Source organism: Phycodurus eques, chromosome 3 (assembly GCF_024500275.1).
Source record: "Phycodurus eques isolate BA_2022a chromosome 3, UOR_Pequ_1.1, whole genome shotgun sequence".
Taxonomy (NCBI): domain Eukaryota; kingdom Metazoa; phylum Chordata; class Actinopteri; order Syngnathiformes; family Syngnathidae; genus Phycodurus; species Phycodurus eques.
Window position 1 is genome coordinate 2,580,432 of NC_084527.1, and position 20,079 is coordinate 2,600,510.

Below are 20,079 nucleotides of genomic sequence, written 5' to 3' on the forward strand. Positions count from 1 at the left end.
CGCGAGTGTCAAGCAGCTTGTGGAGCCACAGCGGGCGTGGGCTCGGTCGGGTTTTAACGCTGCCCAAGTCTCATCTTTTTACGACAATTACTTTGGTACACCATCACAAACTACCAACGCAATTGGTCCAATTAGACATTCCTATTACTATTTTGTATAGATAATCTTTTTTACAGCGTGCCGCTGCTGGTATTTTGGTACTCTTTTATTCTTCTAAATGAATTTACATACTATACATCACAGTATTGACATAAGCAAATGAACATTCTAGACAAGTATGGGTAAGTATTTTCTTTGTTCCGAATGTGCCACCTGGCGACTGCATAGGACGCCTACATGTGCTTTTTAACTTCCATTCAGGCATGTTAAAGGGCGGCAGGCTGGGGTCCTCTTAGCCAGTGGGAGGAGCTAACATAGCCAACAAACAGAATAGCTCCTAGAAGAATTCACTTATATCAAGTCCAATATATGATCATAGTCGTGTTTTTTTTCTCCATCTATTTCATGCCGAATCCCCTCCCTGACGTAACCAAGAATTCTAAAAAAAAAAAAAATAATAATAATAATAATAATAATAGTTCGAGTTAAATTGTCGGAGAAAGTCACTGTGTGGATGCCAATTGGAAGATGGATGTCTATGCCCCAGTAACAGACGGAGATTCCGCAAAACAGCAGGAACGGCATTACTACCTGTTGTCAGAGCTGCAGAACTTGGCTAAAGATTTGCCGAGGTGACGTTACTGCGCACGAACAGAACTTGCTTCTGGAAAGTCGTTTGAGCCTTTATTCGTTGTCATTGATGTCTCTTAACCAGGACGCTCCTTAATTGTTTTCAGCAGTTCAGCGCACTAGTTGAACTACTAGTAGCACGCGGAAAATGTTTTTTTCCCTACTGGAGGATATTTCTGTTGATGATACAACTTTGACATACTGGTAGTAGAACTACACGCTACTAGCGAGGCAAAACTACTAGTGGGCATTTTGATGCTACTAGTAGGGTCCAGGAGGCTACTCGTGTTTGACACATGCCTACTAGTCGCCGTACTAGTGTTACTAGTGCAGCACAGTAGTTGAGTAGTAAGGTTGGTTCAGAAAACGGATGGATAGATTTAGTTGTTACTCGATGGGCAAAAGTGTGGCGCTAGTGGCTCTACGGGTGTGCTGAATTCTTACTAGTGACAACAAAGAGCGTGGACATTAAGCTGGATATCAAGAATATATAATACAAAATGCTCAAACAGCTTTTCGTACAGACTGGTTTCATGGCTGTTATATTGTCATCTTCAACCTACTTCTACTATAGTTAGAAAGTACTAGTGACGACTGGTTGTGTTTTTGGCAGCTCCTTCCAGCAACGCCTGTCCTACAATACACTTGGAGACCTGGCTCTGGCCCTCCTAGATGGAACGGTTTATGAGATCGTGCAGGGGCTCCTGGATATTCAGCACCTGACAGAGAAAAATCTTTACAGCCAGAGGCAAAAGTTGCACTGTGAACACCAAGGTTGCTCCTCTTTTCCTTTTTCCCAACCTTTGTTGCGCTGTTGTTTTGATTGTTAAATCTCAGGGCACACCTCCAAACAAAAATGTCGAATAATGCAATATACTGAAATATGTGGTGGTCCTGTAGCACCATTTCATTTTTCTGCCTGTCACACAATATGTCACTGGCAAAGATAGATGAACAAAGATATACGCTTTGTTGTAAATAAATACGGCAACAAGTTTAGGACCAGTTAAGTGAAATTATATACACCTGATGATTTCTTCGGACCCCGGCACAGTGGTTGGTAATCACTGCTCTGTTCAACTAGGCCTGGTGCACACAAGGATTTTTCAAATTCCCAAAGATTTCTTATTTGTTAAGTGTGGACTGGGCCGAACACAGAACAGGGTCGATGTACAGTGCCACCAGGAGGCATTCGCACCCCTTGATGTTTTCCACATTTTGCTCTGTTACAGACTTATTCTATAGCTGATTTGAGTGTAGTTTTCCTTAAAAAAAAAAATCAACATAAAATATACCCTAATCCTTCCATGCATTTTCTGTACCGCTTTTCCCCACCAGGGTTGCGGGCGGGCGTGCTGGAGCCTATCCCAGCTGACTCTGGGCGAGCGGCGGGGTACACCCAGAACCGGTCGCCAGCCAATCGCAGGGCACATGGAAACAAACAACCATTCGCACTCACATTCACACCTACGGGCAATTTAGAGTTTTCAATTAACCCACAACGCAGGTTTTTGGGATGTGGGCGGAAAACCGGAGTACCCGGAGAAAACCCACGCAGGCGCGGGGAGAACATGCAAATTCCACACAGGCCAGGCCGGGATTTGAACCCCGGTCCTCAGAACCGTGAGGCAGACGTGCTAACCAGTCGACCACCGTGCCGCCAAATATACCATAACGGCAAAGTAAAATCATATTTTCAGACATTTGTGTAAATTTATAAAAAATGTAAACATTCAAACATAATAGGTACATAATCATTCACACCCTTGGCTATGACACTCAAACTTAAGCTCAGTTGCATCTGATTTCCACTGATCATTCTTGAGAAGTTTCTCCAACTTGAATGGAGTCCACCTGTGGTACTTTCAGTTGATTGAACATCATTTGGAATGTCACACACCTGTCTATAAAAGGTCTCATAGTTGGCAGTGCATATCAGAGCAGAAACCAAGCAATGAAGTCTAAGGAATTGTCTGGAGACCTCTGAGACCAGATTGTGTCACGGCACACATATGAGGAAGGACACAAAAGGATTTCGGCAGCAATGAAGGTCCCGAAAAGCACTGTGGTCTCGATTATTCAGAAACGGAACCACCGGGACCCTTCCTAGATCTGGCCGTCCGACCGAGCCGAGTAACCGGGGAAGGAGGTTGAAAAAAGGACCCTGTGGTCACTAAGGCGGAGCTCCAGTGTTCCTTTGTGGCGATAGGAGAACCATCCAGAAGATCTATCATTGCTAACGCACTCCACCAATCAGGCCAACAAAATTCTCTGGTCTGATGAAACCAAAATAGAACTTTGTGGCCTGAATTGCAAGTGTCACATCTGGAGAAGAAGAGGCACTGCTCATCACCTGGCGAGCACCATCCCTACTGTGAAGCATGGTGGTGGTAGATCATGCTGTGGGGCTGTTTTTCTGCAGCATAAACTGGGCGACTAGCGTGCATAGAGGCTAAGATGACAGCTGCCAAATATGGAGAGATCTTTCAAGAGAGCTTGCTCCAGAGCGCTCTGGAACCCATACTAGGGCGTCGATTCACCTTCTGACACGACAATGACCCAAAGCGTACGGCGAAGATAACAAAGGAGTGGCTTCAGGAGCAGCCTGTGAATGTCCTCGAGTGGCCCAGCCAGAGCCAGGACTCGAATCCGATCGAACATCTCTGAAAAGACCGAAACATGGCTGTCCCCCGACCCTCCCCATCCAACTTTGACTGAGCTTGAGAGGATCTGCAGAGAAGAATGGGAGAAAATGCCCCAAAACAGGTGTGCCAAGCTCATAGAAAGATACCCAAGAAGACTTGAGGCTTGATTGCTGCCAAAGGGCGGCACGGTGGCCGACTGGTTAGAGCGTCAGCCTCACAGTTCTGAGGACCCGGGTTCAATCCCCGGCCCCGCCTGTGTGGAGTTTGCATGTTCTCCCCGTGCCTGCGTGGGTTTTCTCCGGGCACTCCAGTTTCCTCCCACATCCCAAAAACATGCATTAATTGGAGACTCTAAATTGCCCGTAGGCATGACTGTGAGTGAGAATGGTTGTTTGTTCCTATGTGCTCTGCGATTGGCTGGCAACCAGTTGAGGGTGTACCCCGCCTCCTGCCCGATGACAGCTGGGATTGGCTCCAGCACGCCCGCGACCCTAATGAGGAGAAGCGGCTCAGAAAATGGATGGATGGATGCTGCCAAAGGTGCTTCAACAAAATATTAAGCATGTAGTATGTATATATTGTTTGAATATTTACATTTGCACAACTTTGTGATTTTACTTTGTAATTATGGGATATTGTATGTAGAATTGTCTTTTTTTTTTTTTTTTTATATATATATAAATAAAGAAAACTATACTCAAATCCGTCTGTAACATAGCAAAACGTGGGAAGAGTGAAGGGGTGTGAATACTTTCTCATGGCACTATAATAGCCAACTATTCAGCAAGTCAGGAAAGTTAAAAACTGTCATAACTAGAAATCTGCAACCCATTTGGATGGCTGTATTTGCTCAATGTGAATGTGTATTTGTTTTACTGTGCAGCCCTTAAGCAAGATATAGCAAGGAAGCACAAAGAAGCCCTGCTGTCATGCAAGTCTCACAACCTGGCACTCCTCAAAACAAATCAGCTCGGTGAACAAGAGGTAAGGGGGCCTGACCATCCCGCGTACCTTTACCATGTGCGGTGGTCCCTCCTCGGGCGCCCACAATCTCTTCTCTGGCGCTGGTCAGAAAGAATTTCCCATTAAGATCGATTGTATTCGGAATGCACTGTAGTGAACCCTTGTTTGCCGGGGAAGATGCGTTCCAGACCCACCCGCAGCAGGCGGAGATTTGTGACAGACAGAGACCGTGTCAAAAAAACCTTCAACGGATATTAAAACACTCTTAAACTTACTATGACAAACCCCAAATTGTACGTCATTTGGGGCTTTTGGACATCACACTGAACATTTACTAAAAATGGCAATGTATATCATCACAAAACCTTTCCTTTCTATTCATGTTTTGGGGGGGGGGTTTGTTTGTTTTTCTTTCAAGGCACTGGAAATTCGTGTGCGGGAGGAACAAAGAATGATGGATAAGAAGATTGTGTCTGAGATTGATCAAAAAGTTACAGACCAACAGAATACTTTGGAGAAGGCTGGAGTTCCTGGCTTTTACATCACCGCAAATCCCCAGGTTTGTAGCTAATCATTAACCTGATTCTTAATAGTCCTACAAATTGGTGGGATTGCCACGGATTGATTGTGCGTGGGTATTTTCCCTTCCCCCTCCTCACCCAGGAGCTGACAATGCAGATGAACCTGCTGGAGTTGATCCTGAAGCTTCAACAGAAGGAGTCCCAGTCTGGATTTGTATGACAATGAGCTCAAATGTTACTTGGCAATACATGAATTTGAAGTTTGTTAATGTTGCAAGGTGCATGAACACGTGAATCGTGGCTGTCCCTGAAAGCTGATTTTTTTTTTTTCACCCTCATGCAGTGTCATGGGTTCTTCATGGGAACCTTTTGGCTTTGGAGAAACCAAATCCATTAAGATCCAGAAAACATCTGAGCTAAACGAAAGGAAATAGACTTAAATCTGGATATGTGTTTTTTAGATTTGAGATGAGTGTGACGGTGCCTGTTTTGTTCTATTTTGATCTGATTTGATTGTGTATTTATTACAACAATAATTGAGACGCACTGCACTTTTTGAGTACTATTTCTTTGTTGTGGATGTAGTTATTTAATTTTTATTAATTCTTTTAGGTTTTGGTGGAGATGGGACCAACTTGAAGAAATCTTCTCGATAACGTTAAAACTGTTTTTCTCTTCTGCATACAAATAATTCAAACGAGATTATTTTTGAACATTACATCTTTATTTGTAATACAACAGTCCATGTTGAATGAAATGTTTTATGTGCAGGTCAATTAACCTATTTATTTTATTTTTTTAAAATGATGAATTTAAACGAATAACTTAATGTCTTACAAATTTAAAGGCGTTCCCTACTTGATGACTCTTCAAATCTATTTTACATGACTTTGTATTCAATTACATGATTTAAAATCTGAATAAGAGTTAGCACGTGCATTTATTTATTTATTTATTTATTTCTGTCACCGCCAATCCTCAACCAAAGTATCAGTACAGTGATGCCGATTGCTTTATTTCCACTAAAGACTGAAAACTTTTGGGTTTGGTATTTGCATCTCTGATAGAAAACGTAAAAAAAAAAAAAAAAAGAATGATTGGTTTAAAAAAAGGCCACATTTTTCATATATTACAAATTCCTTTAAAAAATGAAAATGAGTCCAGTGCAACCTGTGAGTGAGAAAGACCAATCAAGTGGATGTCTTAAATGGTTTTGCAGAGAAGACTGAGAACCATGAATAAATTCAGAGCATATCACATGATCAAAAATGCTGAGCAATGAAGCGGTTGCCCCCACTCTCAAACGCTGGTGGGCGTGGGCGTGGGCGTGGCCGCTGAATTCACTCAAACAACTGTCGCTACTAAGAGGACGATAGTCGTGAAAATAAGCACACAAACCAGCTTCCACTCATTGGTGGGGACTTAGTGTGACTGGAACGCTTACGTCACTGGGCAGCTCAAGGTCTCGCGTTGTGGGGGAGGGGCGATTCATGCGGGACGCCCAAAAACAGGACGAACTTCAACTTCAGACATCTTTTCGACTGACAATTACGCATTCACACTGCGGTATAGTGAAGAACGCTCAACTCCTCATTCAAGCCTTTTGCCCTCTTTTGGTCAATGATCGGATGAAATTGAAGGAACGGTTTACTCCGGTGCAATTTGTGATCGCGTTGAGCAAACAGTCTTATTTTCCATCCATGCTTGTTTTGCAGCCATATGCAACGATGACGCCTCTTAAGTTGCGTCAACACGGACATTTGTGCTGTTTGTCGAAATAATCAACGCGATGGGACACACCTGCATGGCATGCCAGTCACATGATCCAATACTTGCATGGATTCAGATGAAAGGTGCGAACCTTTGGTGAAAATACCGGGAAATGTTGTATTTCCCCGTTGCGTTCAGCAACAAATACGTCGTTTATTACAACTTGTCTGCCCACAGTCAACAAGACTCTGTTGACGCCTGTAAGTGGCTTGTATTTGTTGAGTTAGTCTGAATAAACAACGTGCAGGTGACTCGAGTATCCGCGGTGCGACTGGCCCTTTAAGGCGGGGCCCGGCCCGGTTCGTGGTCGCGGTCGCGGTCGTCCTGCTTCCCCGCATCACCGGGCGCCTCGCTCCGGCAAGCTTCCGCACAATCTGACACCTGCCGGCGCGGATGGAAAATTCGGAGCGGTAAATGGATTTTATTATTGTCTTCCTGCATTCATTCGTACCTTTTTGCTAAAATAATAATAATAATAGTAGTAGTAGTAGTAGTAAGAAGAACAAGAAAAATGCTCTTGTGGGCCTTATGTGACATGCGACTCATTTCCATCTCGGAGTCAGCTATAAATATAAGCGCTCCTCTTTTGCCTTCCGTCTCCATCTTGTTATTAACGATTAATGATTAATTTCCCCTTAAAACGACGTTTTCGTTGCGCCGCTTACGTGCGCTTCAACGTGTGCAGCAGCGATCGCGGTGATGACAGATGGAAAGTAACGGTTACGTCATTCGACTGTTGTCGCCTGATGCTTCGGGAAAAGCAGTTGGGGCTAAATGCTTACATTTTGGGGATGTGCTCGAAATAAAGGAGACAAATGTGGTGTTTGTTATTGTCGATGACGTGGCCATAATTCGTGACGGCATCCTCGTGTTCACACTCGTGTTTCATTCACGTGAATAATGCTTTTGAAATTGTTTTCACAGCGTTTATTTAATCTTTTGACGTATGGGCGTGTCAACTGCTCCCCCCCCCCCCCCCCACAGGTCCATAAAGTGAAAAAAAAATAATTTCCAAATATTTGAGCAGAAAGGTCCCTGCATGATGTCTGGTCTACTGTTTGGTGCACATACAATGAAATTCTGTTGCTCTCTCTCTCTCTCCCTCTCTCTCTTGTGGTTTATTCCAAGACCTAACACAACATGGATTTCATTTATTTATTTGTATCTGTGTGTGTGTGTGTGTGTGTGTGTGTGTGTGTGTGTTGCAGCATCCAAGATTTATTTCTGGGCGTGTAAATGTGGTGAAAATACATTTATTTATTTATTTGATTTGATTTGAGGCGGCACAGCGGCCGACTGGTTAGAGCGTCAGCCTCACAGTTCTGAGGACCCGGGTTCAATCCCCGGCCCCCGCCTGTGTGGAGTTTGCATGTTCTCCCCGTGCCTGCGTGGCTTTTCTCCGGGCACTCCGGTTTCCTCCCACATCCCAAAAACATGCATGAATTGGAGACTCTAAATTGCCCGTAGGTGTGACTGTGAGTGCGAATGGTTGTTTGTTCCTATGTGCCCTGCGAATGGCTGGCAACCAGTACAGGGCGTACCCCGCCTCTTGCCCGATGACAGCTGGGATAGGCCGCGACCCTAATGAGGAGAAGCGGCTCAGAAAATGGATGGATGGATGGATGGATTTGATTTGAAGCTGAAAACTAACTCATCCAGATGGATAAACCATATATGATGCAAGCCAAAACAGGCGGAAACATGGAGGCAAGCATTGGACTTGTACTATATGGATCCCTTTTCTCCTCAAAACCCAAGTCCTCGTATCCATACATAGAGCAGTTATGGCTGCAAACATTTAGGACTATATTCTTCTGTTCGAGTGAAAGTATCTTTTTTTTTTTTTTTTTTTAACGTGCCAACCACCAAAGAGGCGTGACTCGTTGAAATGTTTTTTAACAATGTGGCACACTATAGATATGAAAATACCTTGCGTAGTGGTAGCTGATGTGTCATTGCCAGTGGGACGTGTGCACCTCTCCGTCTAACATGCTACATGTTGAAGGAGAGCATGTGTTTGTTCTGTATGAAATAAATCCAATAAAAGTAGTTCAATCAGAATACTGTGCTGATGACTGTAAGCATGTCTGTAAGCATGTTTGCCTGCTGTTTTATAGATCAGCAGTGCCCAACCTTCCTTGTGCCACAAACCGGGCGAGTCACTTTCACGTATTTTGAAAAGCGCACGGCGGCGCTTTTCTGACTTGGGCGCAAAGGGGAATATGGCCCTTAGGCAGCACCGATTCTAGGCCCAACCAGTCCTGACGATTGGGTCAATGTACAAAGAAGCGGTTAATACACCAGACTTGCAGTTAACATGCTTTTGATTGGGCTTGTGCTATGTCTTCCAGGTGAGCTTCTTGTGATGATAATGGATCGAGTGTGACTCCTTCCTTGAGGTTCCTGCTTCCGTTGGACATTCCAACTCTGTAACTATGGCTACGTGTCAGCAAGGCTGCACACCGGCCGTGCGCCTTTGTCAGAGGCTGAACCGAGTCAAGACGCTCGATGACGACATGATGGCCACGTCACTGAAACGCTGCCTTTCCACCCTGGACCTGACTCTCTTGGGTGTCGGCGGCATGGTGGGCTCTGGCCTGTATGTCCTGACAGGCACAGTAGCCAAAGACATGGTTGGGCCTGCTGTCATTCTGTCCTTCATTTTTGCAGGTTTTGCCTCTTTGTTAGCGGCTTTTTGCTACGCAGAGTTTGGAGCACGCATTCCCAAAACCGGTTCGGCCTACATGTTTACCTATGTCTCTGTGGGAGAGGTCTGGGCCTTTTTGATAGGTTGGAATGTGATTCTGGAGAACATGATTGGTGGTGCTGCTGTGGCACGGGCATGGAGTGGCTATTTGGACTCAATTTTTAACCATGCCATCCAGAACTTCACTGAAACCCACATAATGCGGTGGGACGTGCCCTTTCTTGCCCATTATCCTGACATACTTGCAGCTGGGATTCTAGTGGTTGCCTCACTCTTTATTTCCTTCGGAGTTCAAGTGTCCTCCTACCTTAATCATATCTTTTCCACCATCAGTATGTGTGTTGTAGTTTTTATCCTGATCTTTGGTTTTATGCTGGCGGAACCGGTAAATTGGAGCCAGAAGGAAGGAGGGTTTGCACCTTTCGGATGGTCCGGAATCTTGGCAGGCTCAGCCACATGCTTCTACGCGTTTGTAGGTTTTGATGTGATTGCCTCCTCAAGTGAGGAGGCCAAGAATCCACAAAAGGCTGTTCCCATTGCCACAGCAATATCCCTTGGACTGGCAGCAACAGCCTACATCCTGGTGTCCACGGTGCTTACATTGATGGTTCCCTGGCATACGCTGGACCCCAACTCTGCACTGGCAGATGCTTTTTTCCGTCGAGGTTACAGTTGGGCTGGAGTCATTGTGGCAGTGGGTTCCATCTGTGGTGAGTGTAAAACTTAAGTACGCATCAGTTAACAGAGATAATGACTATATACAATATCACAATACAGTGGAACCTCTAAGGATTTGAATTTAGAATACATTTTTACCTTAGGAATTCAGCTTTAATTGCTCACTGGGATAAAGTCTGACAAGACTGGAGCGTTCCAAAAGTGATGGTCAAACTTGAAAATTCTACAACTATCAAGGTGTTGTAACTTTGGAGGTTCCATTGTATTATTTCTAATGGCTTGCTAATGGTTCTCTCTTCCTGCCTTCAGCCATGAACACAGTGCTGCTCTGTAATCTCATCTCCCTCCCTCGGATTGTGTACGCCATGGCAGAGGATGGTTTGTTCTTCAAAGTCTTTGCACGTGTCAATCCTACAACCAAAGTCCCCATCAATGCTATTCTGGTTTTTGGAGTCCTTATGGCCACCATGGCTCTCATCTTTGATCTGGAGGCTTTGGTTCAGTTCTTATCTATTGGAACCCTCCTAGCCTACACCCTTGTAGCAGCCAGCGTTATCGTCCTTCGCTTCCAGCCCGAGAAAAAACGCTCCAAGGGGACTTCAGCAACATCTCCCAATCCAAATGCAGAGCCGTCCCCCGCCGCCTCGGAATGTCAGAACATATCAGAGGACAATGAGGAGCCGAAAGAGTACGAGTCCTTCTCTGACAAGCTCCAGTTGGTGGAGAGGCAGAAGCAAAGGGAGCGAAGCGGGGTGGGGCAGCTAAGGGCCTGCTGGGAACCATACCTGGGCCGGCTACTGGGGAACTGCGAGCCTGGGGAGGTGGTGGCCCTCTGTGTGCTGGGTCTGATAGTGAGCGCCGTTTTCTTTTGTGGTGTGGTTGTATTTGGCGCCACGCAGCTGCAACTCCCAAGATGGAGCTATATCACCCTGCTGGTGATTTTTAGTCTCGCTTATGTTGTCTGCGTGGCAGTCATATGGGTTCATGAGCCACAGACTAACACCAAAACATTCCAGGTAAGCGCTTTGACTAGCCCTATTTTGAAAATCATCTTACACCTCTGTATGTATTTTGCCAAATATACAGGATGTCGCAAAAGTCACATTACACCTCCTTATTTCTGTATCATTTTAGGTATCATGCGGCCTTCATCGCTTGACAGCTTACGCTTTGCAGTTTTTGTCGGCATATCATTCCCTTGCCCATCCATGCCTTACTAGTTGACAGAGCAGTGTTGTAAAATTTGCCCTTGGTGGTTTTCTGTTGAGAGTATAATACCAAACGTTTGAGAAACTTTGCATCACACTGATCCAGCCTTTAGTACAACTTTATGCTATCCATGGCAAAATTCTTGAAACAGGATCTGTTCTTGACAAACCACGCAGCAGAAAGCCTGCTGTGAAAACATCGACTTTCAAGAGCAGGCGTTCGCGCGAAGCCGGGGAAAGTCTATCCGTACGGTCGGGGACTTCTCGCCAGGTGTCAATTTTGCAAAGCTGCTCCAATGTCAATTGGCGAGTCACGGGCAAGGGAACGACATGCTCACGAAAACTGCAACGCCTAAGCTGTCAAATGCTGATGGCCTCACGTGTATCCGACTGAGACATGAAACAAAATAGAAAAACAAGTGTATATTGACTTTTGGAACACCCTGCATTTCAAATGCACACTGTATGGATAAATTCTGATACCTCGTCAAAACAAGGAGAAATATGGAGTTGGGCTCGTATTTGCATCTTCCACTCATGTTGGAAGACTTTGCTGAATATGTTTGTGTCTGTGGGATACGTATTAATTTTTTTTCCCCCAGTTCATCTGTAAGAATATTTTGAGGTCAGAAGGCACTGATTGTGGACAATCCTTGTTGCAATTCACCTCAAAGGACGAAAAGAACGGGGCTAAGGTCCTTGAGACTTCACTCAGCCCAACCTTTGATTGTTTTATGAATTTATTAAAAGCTCCATACAGTGTGAAATTAGTGTCATGGCAACAGAATATCAATCTTAAATTTTGTTGTTGTTTTTTTAGGTACCTCTGGTTCCACTTACTCCAGGCATCAGTATTCTCTTTAATGTATTCCTTATGATGAAGCTCAGTCCTCTGACCTGGATAAGGTTCACTGTCTGGCTAGCCCTAGGTAAGAGGTGTCCTGTGTTTTTCTTTCACTACTCTTCCGACCAGATTCTAAATGATGTTAAAAACAAAATCCAAAATACTGTAATGTCATTAAATATTCTACTGTCTAGTCTCTGGCATTCTCTGTGTGCCAAAGAGGAGATAAGCTAATTTATTATTTTTACCCAACTAAAAGTGTTCCCATTAAGTGCTCTACCGTTTACAATGTTGAACAGATTTTCAAACTTTCAAGAAATGTCCAAATACTGGTACCCAAAATGTCCGAACTTGTCAGTATTCTGATCACAATTCTGATCACAATCAAAAGTTCGGTGTTCAAAATAAGAACCTAAGCCCTTATTTTTGTCAGAATACAGGTGCTACCTTTCACCACTCACACTGAAGTTCCAGCGCTGGACCACCCGGCATTTTTTGATGTAGTAGGCATAGCTAGATGGCTAACTGCACACTGCAGTGGTAGAAATGGGCCAAGGTTTTATGACTAATTAACTCGCAATTGTGACATCTAGCCACAGAGTACAGAGAGTATCGCGGAGTACTTTTATAGGAAAGTGGAGGAGGGGTGAATCATGCTGGGGCCGAGGTGCGCCACTGGGCCCTCAAAAATTCGGACAACTGATGAGAAAGAGTTTTGTTATAGCTAAGCAATTAAGTACTAAATAGTTCTCAGTCTTTTCATGTTTTCAGCGGTTATCTTCAAACATATTTAACATTTGGAAAGAAATCACGCAAATGACTTTACAGACCAAACCATGCCTGTTTTGGGAGTACACAGAGAAAACCCACGCAACTCTAAGGGAAACATGCTAACCACTATTCCACCGTGCTTCCACAAAACTAACATTTGAACACAAATAAGGAATGCCAAGGTTTCTAACATGAAAAAATACTATTGACAATGTTAAAATCCAGATCATTATGTAAACCTTTTTTTTTTTTCTCTCTCTCTCTCCATTTGTCCTGCACATTTTTGTGTAATGCTACTGGCAAATGTAACATCCTTTTTTACTCTAAGAAAACACTACTTTGCACATTTTTCCACCTCTTGCTCTTGATTTTCATGCTGTGCCCTTTGCAGGTCTCTTAGTGTATTTTGGCTATGGAATTTGGCATAGTAAGGAGGGCATGAGGGAGCTGCAACCCAAAGATATGGCTGCCCGCTATGTCGTGCTGCCCAGCGGCAGCCTGGTGGAAACCGTGGAGTCTGTCCAGCCCGAACAAGCGGACGCCTCTGCATCGCACGTGAACCCCGCCATGACGACTGAGGAGTTTGCTGGAAAAAGATGATGTGTGAGCGAATCTGATGATTACACCTGCCTGTTATCTGCTGTCTTCTACCCTCGTCACGATTGTTTACACTGCCTGTTGCTTTCTGTACTCATCGCTCTGCAAGTGTAAGCACACCAAAGGATAAGATGTACATCCTCTGTCTTATTGTAAAGCATATTTGTATATCTTGTCATGCTCAAATGCAAAGTTGAGACCTTTCTTACTAAAATCCATCATTAAACGCAGGCACAAAAAAGTCAGGAGGCCGTAGGTAATACACTGTACGGTGCTTTTTCTGTAACAGCCTTTTGTGAGGTGATTAGGTATGATTATGATTATTGATTAATGATAAACAATTATAATATGATAAATGATGATTATTATATGCTTTTTTTTTTAATGGACCTTTAACATTTACAACAAGCCAAAAATTTCAAGACACCAAGTTAAGGATAATCAGCAGTGATGTGTTGTATTTTTAAGTCAGACAAATGCACACATTGTTCTCATCTTCACAATCGTCATTATCATAGACTCAGAGAATGTGAATCTCTGAGCACATTTCTCCTCATGGTACACCTCAACTGCCCCGAATCTAGTGCATTCTCACTACATTGATTACTTACACTAAACTACTGTAAGTGTTTGTTTATTTCTTATTTTATATAATTTAGGTTTCCCCCCCCCAACTTTGGTGTTCCTGCCACAGTTATTTTTGGGTCTGTGTGTCAGAAATATGAACACACACACACTAAACCGAAGGAGCAGCACATCAGTGCCTCCCCTAAATCTTATGACCCTGATCTCCTTTGTGTGACAATCATTTTTTTTTCATCATGCACTGTTAAGCAACAGTCCTTTCCCTTGTCACTAATATAATTATATACATGAAAGCACAGTCATATTCAAGAACATTTTCTCCGGGGGGGCATCGAAAGCAAGCACAAATTGTCTTCAACCCGTGACCCTAGTGAGAATAAGCGGTACGGAAAATGGATGGTAATCTTTAAATGTGTTTCATTTATGTGAAGCCTCCTTAATCCCAGATTTGGAGGTGTCACTAGTCTGCAGTTGAACTTCTGCAACAGATAAAAAGACATCTAACTTACTGTACATTCCCACAGTCTGCGCTTGTTCATACTGACATGTATCTCAAGTCAATGTTTGTTTTCACATCATGTCTGCTTATCAAACCGATGGCCTTAATAAACACATGAATCAAAGAAGACAGATTTATGTAGTGGTTAAGATGTATATAATCGTTCTATTCTGCAATAGATTCCATACATACTGCATCTTGCACATTGTAATTTATTTTTACAATGTGTCAAACCAAATAAAAACCTGGAACAGAATGTAAATGGTATTGCATTGCTATAAAAAGGTGTGAGGCCCCAGAGAATTTGTATACTCTAACTTTGCACACTATAAAAAGATTATTTTGGGAAGGGGCGGGGGTTGCATCGGGATGCACAGATATGATTTTCCTACCTGCCAATTATGTTTTTCCTCCACATCAGTCTCAATTTCTTTGTTCTGTCTATAGTTTTGTTATATACTGTATGGAAAATAAATGTTTTCAAGCACTATTTAGACAAATCTACATTCTTGAACAATACATTGTACCATTTTAGATATTACAAACCTTCTCTCTTTAGCTCTACAAGCCCATGACAGAGTAACCAGAGAGGAAGTGTGGTACTGCATGCGGAGGTCTGGAGTGGCAGAGAAGTATGTTCAAAATAGTGCAGGACATGTATGAGGGCAGCAGAACAGCGGTGAGGTGTGCTGTAGGTGTGACAAAGGAAATTAACGTGGGGGTGGGAGTGCATCAGGGATCAGCCCTGAGCCATTTCCTGTTTGCAATGGTGATGGATAGGCTGGCATCCCTGGGGACCATGATGTTTGCAGATGACATTGTGATCTGCAGCGAAAGCACGGAGCAGGTGGAGGAACAGTTGGAAAGATGGAGGCATGCGCTGGAAAGCAGAGGAGTGAAGATGAGTCAAAGTAAAACAGAATATATGTGCATGAATGAGAGGGGTGGAGGGGGAAGAGTGAGGCTACAAGGAGAAGAGATAGCAAGTCATGAGCTGTCCTTTCAACAATCAGAACAATACATCAGTTGTCCACTCGTGTTGTGACGACAGAGCGTCGCCGCCATGTTAATCCGATGTTTACATTTAGTTCAAAACAGTAATAAGACATTTTAAGCAGTTGGTCTGTTTGCATTAGTCTGATGGGATGTTTCACAAGAAACCAAAATGTCTGAAATGACTGATTGCATGTGAACATAGCTACAAAATATGAGCTTTGAATAGAAAAATGTAGTTTACACAAAATGATTTGCCATAGATTAGAGATTTTTATCTCTGGTTAGGCAAATGAATTACGGCCATATCTTAATAATAAAAGAGAGTGAATTGATTCCGCAGAAGCATGACTTCTCTGAGTACTTGTGTTGCCACGGAAACTCATTCACCATCTTTGTTAGGTGCTATAATTAAACACCAAAGCACATCTGTGCCAAAGTCTGTAAATTCAGTGTCATACAAGCCACCCAACTCCTGATATGGAGAAGATATTCTTGAATACGCTTGAGATGTTGTTGGATATTTATAGGTTCAGCTCTGTGAAAACAGGTCATTAGGAACCTAATTATTTGCAATTTACAACCATCCGTCTATTTTCCATACCACAGGGTCGTCGGTGCCTAACCCAGCTGACTTTGGGCGAGAGGCAGGGCACCCCCTGGACTGGTTGCCAGTCAATCGCAGGGAACATAGAGACAAACAACTATTCACACCCACACTTATAGGAAACTCTCCGTGAAAGCATGCTAACTGTTAGAGCACCGAGGTGCCACAATTTATATTTTAAAATTAACTCGAAAAAAAAAAAAGATGAGGCCTTTAAAAATTCTAGTGAATGGATGTTTGTGCTAACTTTGAAATTCATAATCAAACCCCAGAAATGATGATGACAATCAGAGGTTCTACACATGGAGGTGTGTCCTCCAACCCCCCCGCCACCCACCGGGGTTTGCTGCCTTGCTCATGGGCCACTCTGCATTTGAGAGCAAATATCTGCAGCAACCAGTCCCAACATCCATATTGTCCCAAGTCATACCCTTAAAGTTAAAGGCAAATCTTGACAAACTCTTGCCCAAATTACTGGAGATTCTGATGCAAACAGAGCTCCAAAGTCCATGTTTCATTTCTTCATCTGTTTTAAGCTCCTAGTTTGAGGTAAATTGGAGGTTTTGTGTGCGTTCCGTGTCTGGGTTCTAGCAGCAGTGGATGTGATGTTGGAGTGAAGGGTTCGAAGGGAAATGCTCTGGGGTGATGAGGGGGTCACACAAGCGGGTGACACTTGATCGGCTGCGCTAGTTGACAACCAAAGACGGTCTACTCCGATTACTTTGTCACCTCTGTCACTGTATCCCAACCACGGTGCCCTGCTGGTCTGCCTGTGATGGAATAAAGCAATGGCAGAAACAAACAAAAACCGGATGATTGGTCATTTGGAAAACATCGCTGGAATTACGTCTTTAAGTTATACTCACAAAGGTCTCCTTTGCATCTGTGTCAGGCAATCGAGTCGTTCCACTGGTGGGCTGGCTGGAGAGAAGCTACACGTTTGCAGAAGTGAGCTTTCCTGTTGATCAGTTGTGCTCTGTCGATCAGAACAAACTGGATTAGACGGCCTGATTTCGATTAGCATCTGGTGTCATCAGCAAGGCTTAACCAGACACGTGCACAGATAGAGTCCAAGTTGTGCTCGAGCACCAGGCCTTTTGCCCTGGATGAAGAAAGTGCTCTTTTTCAGGGCAGCCCATTTATGAATTGAACAAAACAAGACAAGCTGTCTTGTTTTTGTTTAATTCATCCTACCTTGACAGCATCGTGTTGTGCCGTCTCCCTCAATTTTACGAGACCGGCGTGGAGGGTAGCGTTCTCCTTCTCCAGCACGCCAATGCGAATGTAGTTTGCCTGCAACTGCTGCTCCATATCCAACAGCACATCGCCCGTACCTTGTAATGATCCCAAGAATCCGTCAATCAAAAAGGTTTACTCAAGCGTGACCACCCTGCATATGCAGATGTAATCATGACAAAAGCGCATACTCTGCGGTTGGCCGTGAGCGAGGGGGCTGAGTTCTGGGAAAGCCACCAGCAACCTCTCCGTCTCTTTGAAAGATTTCACACGCTCCTTGAGCTCAGCCACACTGCCCTTGAAATTGTCTACTTGTGTTTCTAGTGTCCGCTTCTCACTTTGTAGCTGTGAACAACGGTCCTGTTCGGAAAGAATAGCACACGTTCGGCAGTGTAATTTGGTGGTATGACCAGTTGATGAGGAAGGTAATGGGTCGCGGACGATCTCCAGAACACCTGCTGTGAAGAGAGCCGCGTTCGCAGTTGTTTGTTATCCTCTGACATCTGCTGCAGCTGATTGCGGAGGTCAAGCTCGCTTTCCTCCTTCTGTCCCAACTGTTTCTGCAGTTCCTCGCGCTCTTCATCGAGAGCCTCCACTCGCTGCAGAAAAGACTTTTGCTTTGTTTGCATTGACTGCGCACACAATGAGAGCGCAAACATAAAAGTCACTTGAAACTTCGCTTCTCTGAAGTCGTGGAGACCGAACCAAATTGCGACGCGTGACTGCAGACTGACCTCCTGGTGACGACACGCGCTGTGGTACTTGGCCTTCTCTTTCTCGAGAAGTAGATCAGCCTCGCAGAGTTGACTTTCAAACTGCTGGATCCTCTCTTGTAGTTCACAGCAAGTCTCTTCCTTTACGCGCAGTGTTTTGAGTTGCTCCTGCAGAGTATTCCTATGACGCTCTAAGAAAACAATTCCACATTGGAGGGGTGTCACACAGTGAAAGATCTTCTAAATTCTAGCCATCCGTCTTTCTTTCTTTTCGAGTGAGCCTGAGCCCATCTCAGCTGACTTTTTGCCGAGACTCTGAGACATACTGTATAGGCCCAAAAAAATGAAACATTCACACTCACATTTACACCTATGGACAATCAATTCAAAGTCTTCAATTAAGCCAAAAATGCTTGCATGAGTACCCGGAGAAAACCCACACATGCAAAGGGGAGAACATGCAAGCTCGCCACAGAAGGATCCGGATTGGAATTTTAAGAACCTATATATTATTCTTACCAAGATCTTGCAGTCTATCTTGCTGTATTGCTGCTGCTTCTGTCAGATCGGAATAACTCTTCTTCAGGGATGCATATTCTGTTGGAAAGGAAATTACAATAACGAACACACACGTTTTCCCATCCCCCTCCGTATGATTCATGCCATCGCCTCACCTCTCTTGAGTTGCTGACACTCATCTGATAGCCTTTGCTTACTTTCGTTCATGGTTTTCTGTGCTTTCTGTGATGCTAGCTCCAACTGAAGAATTATGGATTTCTGTTTTTCCACGTCTTCCTCGAGTTTTGTCTGTGCAAGTTCCGTGTCGCCCCTTAATTTCTCTCGATCTGCTTCTACTGCTGCTAGTTTCTTTGAAAGAGGCTCAACTGTATCGCGCACATCTTGTACGTGTTTCGTCAGTCGGCGCAGATCTCTGAGCTGCTCACTGGCCCACTGCGTGACATCAACTGCTGTCATTGGTCCCACAGTGTCCTGCACAGCAACTAATAGTGGGTGCAAAGAAGAGGGCAACCCCTCACCCTGGAGAAGTTCTACCAGAACATTGCCCGTCTTTCTAATAGAAGACTGTGCTTGATGACAAGCACTGCAAGGAGCGGCGGGGGATTCGTCTGTTTGACAGCTTACATTGTGCGTGCCAACTTTGGGATAAGGGGGTGAGCTGGGAGTGGCACTGAGGGGTGCATCATCATCATCATCATCATCTGGCAAAAACCTGGAGCTTAGAGGATAAATGTCACGGGCACACGTTGAAGGTACAGTGGACATCTCTGTTTTTGACTTGTTTTCCTTGCACTGCGACGTCCGACAAAGGAGACAGAAAATAAATACGAGACATAAGAGGGGTTGACTACTTCTGATATCATTTGGAAGTGCATTTACCTTCATGTTTGCAAATTGAAGTAAATGCCTCCAATATTCCTTAACAACCAGTCCAATTGACATGTATCCTTTCTGATTGGGTTGTTGATGCCTGTTGTTCCTGCTCAGTTCGTCAACGTAAGCATTGGACGCTTGTAGGAGAAGTAGTAGTCTTATTTGATTAAAAGGAGAATACGTGTTATATTCTAGGCTATATTAGTGGGAAAATATACATTTCTGAACGTGTGGTAAACGTTGAATTACCTGTCTATCACTAATTCAAGTAAAACAATGTGAGCATGCTGGTTGAATTCATCCTCTTCATCCATAAAACTGTATTGCTCCAGATCCAAATCCAGATTACTGGAGAGTTTGTCCGGGAATTTCCACGAGAAAACACGCACAGGGCCAGTTGTGGAAAAGACGTCCGCAATTGCACATTGAAGGTCGGCGAGATCTTTTTGGAGACTTTCCATGCAATCCTGACGACCTAAGAACTGACACATTTTTTTTTTGAACAAACACAATTTCTGTTTTTCACTGAGAACCGAGCGGTCGCCGTGAAAGGGGGTTGCGCGTTGATGTCTCGTTTCCCTGACAACGTGGCAGCTCCACACTCAAAGTCCCAGGGTGCTT

General features: G+C 44.1%; 3 protein-coding genes across 3 annotated transcripts; 2 read left to right on the top strand and 1 right to left on the bottom strand.

Annotated features, from left to right (window-relative positions):
- The first annotated feature begins 406 nt into the window (after nucleotides 1-406).
- On the top strand, nucleotides 407-5,754 carry dgcr6 (DiGeorge syndrome critical region gene 6). Its single transcript, XM_061673267.1, has 5 exons — nucleotides 407-731; nucleotides 1,343-1,503; nucleotides 4,258-4,358; nucleotides 4,756-4,896; nucleotides 5,001-5,754. Exons 1-5 carry the CDS (start codon nucleotides 628-630, stop codon nucleotides 5,076-5,078), a joined length of 585 nt encoding a protein of 194 aa, XP_061529251.1. The 5' UTR covers nucleotides 407-627; the 3' UTR covers nucleotides 5,079-5,754.
- Nucleotides 5,755-6,682: 928 nt separating this feature from the next.
- Nucleotides 6,683-14,999, top strand: slc7a4 (solute carrier family 7 member 4). The gene is made up of 5 exons (XM_061671401.1): nucleotides 6,683-7,038; nucleotides 8,980-10,045; nucleotides 10,323-11,029; nucleotides 12,042-12,150; nucleotides 13,228-14,999. The coding sequence occupies exons 2-5, from the start codon at nucleotides 9,064-9,066 to the stop codon at nucleotides 13,434-13,436; spliced, it is 2,007 nt and encodes a 668-aa protein (XP_061527385.1). The 5' UTR covers nucleotides 6,683-7,038; nucleotides 8,980-9,063; the 3' UTR covers nucleotides 13,437-14,999.
- Nucleotides 15,000-16,631: 1,632 nt separating this feature from the next.
- On the bottom strand, nucleotides 16,632-19,949 carry ccdc157 (coiled-coil domain containing 157). Its single transcript, XM_061673269.1, has 10 exons — nucleotides 19,708-19,949; nucleotides 19,465-19,615; nucleotides 18,741-19,377; nucleotides 18,586-18,663; nucleotides 18,088-18,257; nucleotides 17,809-17,985; nucleotides 17,545-17,713; nucleotides 17,312-17,451; nucleotides 16,984-17,093; nucleotides 16,632-16,893 (listed from the first exon to the last, which is right to left on the bottom strand). Exons 1-10 carry the CDS (start codon nucleotides 19,947-19,949, stop codon nucleotides 16,632-16,634), a joined length of 2,136 nt encoding a protein of 711 aa, XP_061529253.1.
- Between the last annotated feature and the right edge of the window lie 130 nt (nucleotides 19,950-20,079).

Excerpts from the sequence above, each read along its gene's own strand:
- dgcr6 (XM_061673267.1), top strand. The coding sequence starts at position 628 with ATGGATGTCTATGCCCCAGTAACAGACGGAGATTCCGCAAAACAGCAG. Across the intron at positions 732-1,342 it reads TTGGCTAAAGATTTGCCGAG|CTCCTTCCAGCAACGCCTGT; the intron begins GTGACGTTACTG and ends TGTTTTTGGCAG. Across the intron at positions 4,897-5,000 it reads ACATCACCGCAAATCCCCAG|GAGCTGACAATGCAGATGAA; the intron begins GTTTGTAGCTAA and ends CTCCTCACCCAG.
- ccdc157 (XM_061673269.1), bottom strand. The coding sequence starts at position 19,949 with ATGTGTCAGTTCTTAGGTCGTCAGGATTGCATGGAAAGTCTCCAAAAA. Across the intron at positions 19,616-19,707 it reads CTTGAATTAGTGATAGACAG|ACTACTACTTCTCCTACAAG; the intron begins GTAATTCAACGT and ends TAATCAAATAAG. Across the intron at positions 17,986-18,087 it reads GCGCGTGTCGTCACCAGGAG|TCAATGCAAACAAAGCAAAA; the intron begins GTCAGTCTGCAG and ends TTGTGTGCGCAG.
- slc7a4 (XM_061671401.1), top strand. The coding sequence starts at position 9,064 with ATGGCTACGTGTCAGCAAGGCTGCACACCGGCCGTGCGCCTTTGTCAG. Across the intron at positions 11,030-12,041 it reads CTAACACCAAAACATTCCAG|GTACCTCTGGTTCCACTTAC; the intron begins GTAAGCGCTTTG and ends TTGTTTTTTTAG. Across the intron at positions 12,151-13,227 it reads CACTGTCTGGCTAGCCCTAG|GTCTCTTAGTGTATTTTGGC; the intron begins GTAAGAGGTGTC and ends TGCCCTTTGCAG.